This window comes from Myotis lucifugus, unplaced genomic scaffold, assembly GCF_000147115.1.
Source record: "Myotis lucifugus unplaced genomic scaffold, Myoluc2.0 scaffold_48, whole genome shotgun sequence".
Lineage (NCBI taxonomy): Eukaryota > Metazoa > Chordata > Mammalia > Chiroptera > Vespertilionidae > Myotis > Myotis lucifugus.
The window spans coordinates 6,110,917-6,114,183 of record NW_005871096.1 but is presented as its reverse complement, the minus strand read 5'-3'; the positions used below and the strand labels follow the sequence as shown (position 1 = coordinate 6,114,183).

At 46.3% G+C, this 3,267-nt stretch overlaps 1 protein-coding gene across 1 annotated transcript in view; it reads left to right on the top strand.

The window, feature by feature from the left end:
* Positions 1–3,267, top strand: part of TBC1D1 (TBC1 domain family member 1) — a 207,145-nt gene that overhangs the window by 192,872 nt on the left and 11,006 nt on the right. Inside the window, 1 exon segment of the mRNA XM_023753657.1 lies at positions 1,149–1,318. Within this exon segment, the coding sequence (XP_023609425.1) occupies positions 1,149–1,318 (170 nt within the window).

Below are 3,267 nucleotides of genomic sequence, written 5' to 3'. Positions count from 1 at the left end.
CCAGCTTAAGCCCGAAGTTTGGACATCCTTAGCACAGCCGTGGAGGCGGGAAGAGGCTCCTGCCACGGCTGCTGCGCTCGCCAGCCGTCTTTCTGACTGAGCAGTGCTCCCCCCTGTGGGAGTGCACTGACCACCAGGGTACAGCTCCTGCATTGAGCGTCTGCCCCATGGTGGTCAGTACGCATCATAGCGACTGGTCATTCACTGTTTGGTCGATTTGCATATTACCCTTTTATTATATAAGACTAGTGACCCAGCGCATGCAATAGCACGAGACCCGGGACCCCGCCTGCGCCGCGGGCCTGCCCCAAGTCCTGCCCCGTGGGGCCGGCACACTTCACAACGGCCCCCCGCGGCCTACACTGCGGGATTCCCCCGATGCACCTCCTAGTCAAGTCCCCGCTGGTGCTGGCGTGTGCCTGCCGCGCATGCAGCCTCCTGCTGATTGGTTGTTACCGCGTGAGGGTGTGACGACCACAGGTTTTTTATATATATAGATTATTCCAGTTGTCAGGTAACTTGCCTGAATTTAGTCACCCAAAATCAGTTGCTAGGGCTGAGCTTTACTCCATTATTGAGCTAAAATTCAGTATAATTATATTTAATAATGCATTTGTGGAATTGAGCATTTAGAGTCTTTAGAGATCTTTTCATTCAACTCCTTATTTCAAAATAGAGGAAACAGAGGCATTTTTTCACTTACTCTCTCTTAGGCTATATAGTTAGATATCTATATTTGAATGCTATATATCTAATGCTCTATGTCTAAAAACTTTTGTTTTACCCATAAAAACATATGTCTTAGTAACTCCTTTGAAATCTAGAACATTCCTGGAAAAATAGACTGATAAAAAATTTTCCATTTTTCAATTTAACTTTCAAAGTGTGTTTGAATTTAATATATCTTTGGAGCAAATAAAAATGTTTATCAAAATCTTAGTAGTATGTTTACCTATATTTCTTTTATTGTTTGCAATATTGCCTTGACAACCCTATCTGAAATGTCAGGCTCTTAAAAAGGAAATAAAACTTGCAGTTTGGGTCATGTTTCCCTCTGCCCTGCTCTGCGATGTGTGGAAAAGGAAACTGAATGGTATTTCATCAGAAACTGGTCTGGTTTAACTTTCTGCATTTCTGTGTTTTCCCAGATATGATCTTTCTTCAGGGATCAGAGGTCATATTTAAAGTGGCTTTAAGTCTGTTGGGGAGCCATAAGCCCTTGATTCTGCAGCATGAAAACCTAGAGACCATAGTTGACTTTATAAAAAACACACTACCCAACCTGGGCTTGGTGCAAATGGAAAAGACCATCAATCAGGTACGATTCAGTCCTAACCTTTCCAAAGGTAGAAGCTTTATTATTATTATTATTATTATTATTAGTATTGAGCAGGACCTATTTCCTCCCACTTTGTACTCTGGGCAGCATATTGTGTGATGCCTGGTGTGTAGGAGTCACATCGCAAATATGTGTCCAGTGATTAAATGTGAGTGTGCGTGTGCGTGTAAATGTGAGTGTGCGTGTGCGTGTGTTGTGAGTCCAATGCTGACATGTCATGTGGCAACACCATGGCAATGGTTTAGGTGTGGTTGACCAGCACAAATTATCAGTCCTAGTCATGTGTTCTTCTAAAATTCATACATCTACTCAATGTAGGCTGTTGTAAAATAAGTGTTCTCATTTTTCTGCTGAAATATTATTTTATAAAAATAACTTTTCATAGCAAAGTTGTGATAGAGCATATACATTTTATATAAGTTTATTCCACAATATTTGTGTGTGTGTGTGCGCGTGTGCACACGCGCGCTCTCACTTTAATAGAATTCTCCTCCACACCTGTGGTCACAGCACCTCTGGCTTCTGGGTGCAGTAGAACCATTACTGTCTGGAATGTTAAGGGTGAGGGGTGAATGGAGCCAGGAATTACAACTGGACCAGTTATTCCATGGTCTGGATTAGGGGTGGGAGCAGATTTGGACTCTGCCTAAGGAAGAATCTTCCAATAGTGATTGCTGACTGCGAAGGGCTGAGCTGCTTAGCAGAGGGCGGGGTCACCTGGGAGGAGCCCAAGGTGGGCTGGCTGAGAAGCTCTGAGGAGAGGTCTGTGTGGAGCACTGCCGAGTCAGCCTCAGGCCTCTCTAAGCCTAGAACTTACCTCACCTGCTCCAAATACAATGAAAACAGAGCAATTCCAAAAAAACAAATAGTGAAATAAAGCTTTTAAAGAATCCTTATTCTGAGAACTTCTGTTAGTCCAAGAGGAGCAGCGCTTCTGGTCTGGTGCCCCCAGATGCGGAGTTGTGATGTCCTGGCTGCCCCTCCTTAGGTGTTGGGCACAGAGAAAGGAGCAAGAAAGCCTGGACGGGGTGGGGGAGGGGTGCCATGCTAGGCGTCACTTTGCATCTCTGCACGTTTCACAGGCCTGTGTGAGGGAGCAGCTCTCCACTCATTGATAGGCTCCGCCTCTAAGTCTGGCTTGTGGAGGCCCTACTTTTACCAGGTTCCGTGTGAGTCTATAAATACACATGATTTCATTTCATCATGACTGCACTCCCGAGCGGAGAGGTGGCTTTAACCCATGAGGAGCCTGGGGCTCAAAGTGGATGATGGACTGGCCCTCAGTCACCCGGCTTCGGAGTGGACCGGGCGGGTCTCACACTCGGATCCTCTGGCCTCACAGGCTCTAGCAGCCACCCAACACCCCCCAGGGCTTCTGGGTGTCATTTCACTACAGAGTTTCTCTGTATTTTACCTGTATATTAATACCCAAATCTCCACCCTTTGATACTGTAATTCCTGGCATTTGTGTGCATTTATTCCTTCTCAGAGCTTTTGTTGCATATATTTTTGTTCCCCTGGTATGTTATGCTGCTGGGGAAAGGCAGAGAGCCTTGGTCACTGAACCCAATGTCTGGCCCAGTGAGTGCCTTGACTTTGCTCCTGACTCTAAGGCCAGCAGCCTCAGCTGACATTGTTTACCTCCTGGATATTGAGCTCCAGGAAAAATCCCATTTTCCTCCCCTTTTCTGTAAAAGGCACCTACTGAGATTATTGGGTGCCCCTTAAGTGTCCGCCCGGAGGACAGACGTGGACACAACACAGGGAGAGAACAGTTTTATGTGTGTCGCTGGTTTTCTTCAGGCGGCTGCTTTGAACTTGGCATTTGTTAGACCACTGACTCCTTGACAGCGTTGGAATGGGGACTATAATCCCTGTTTGCCGCTGGGGAGCCGACCGGATGTGGAGAGAGTAACACGCCCCCACCC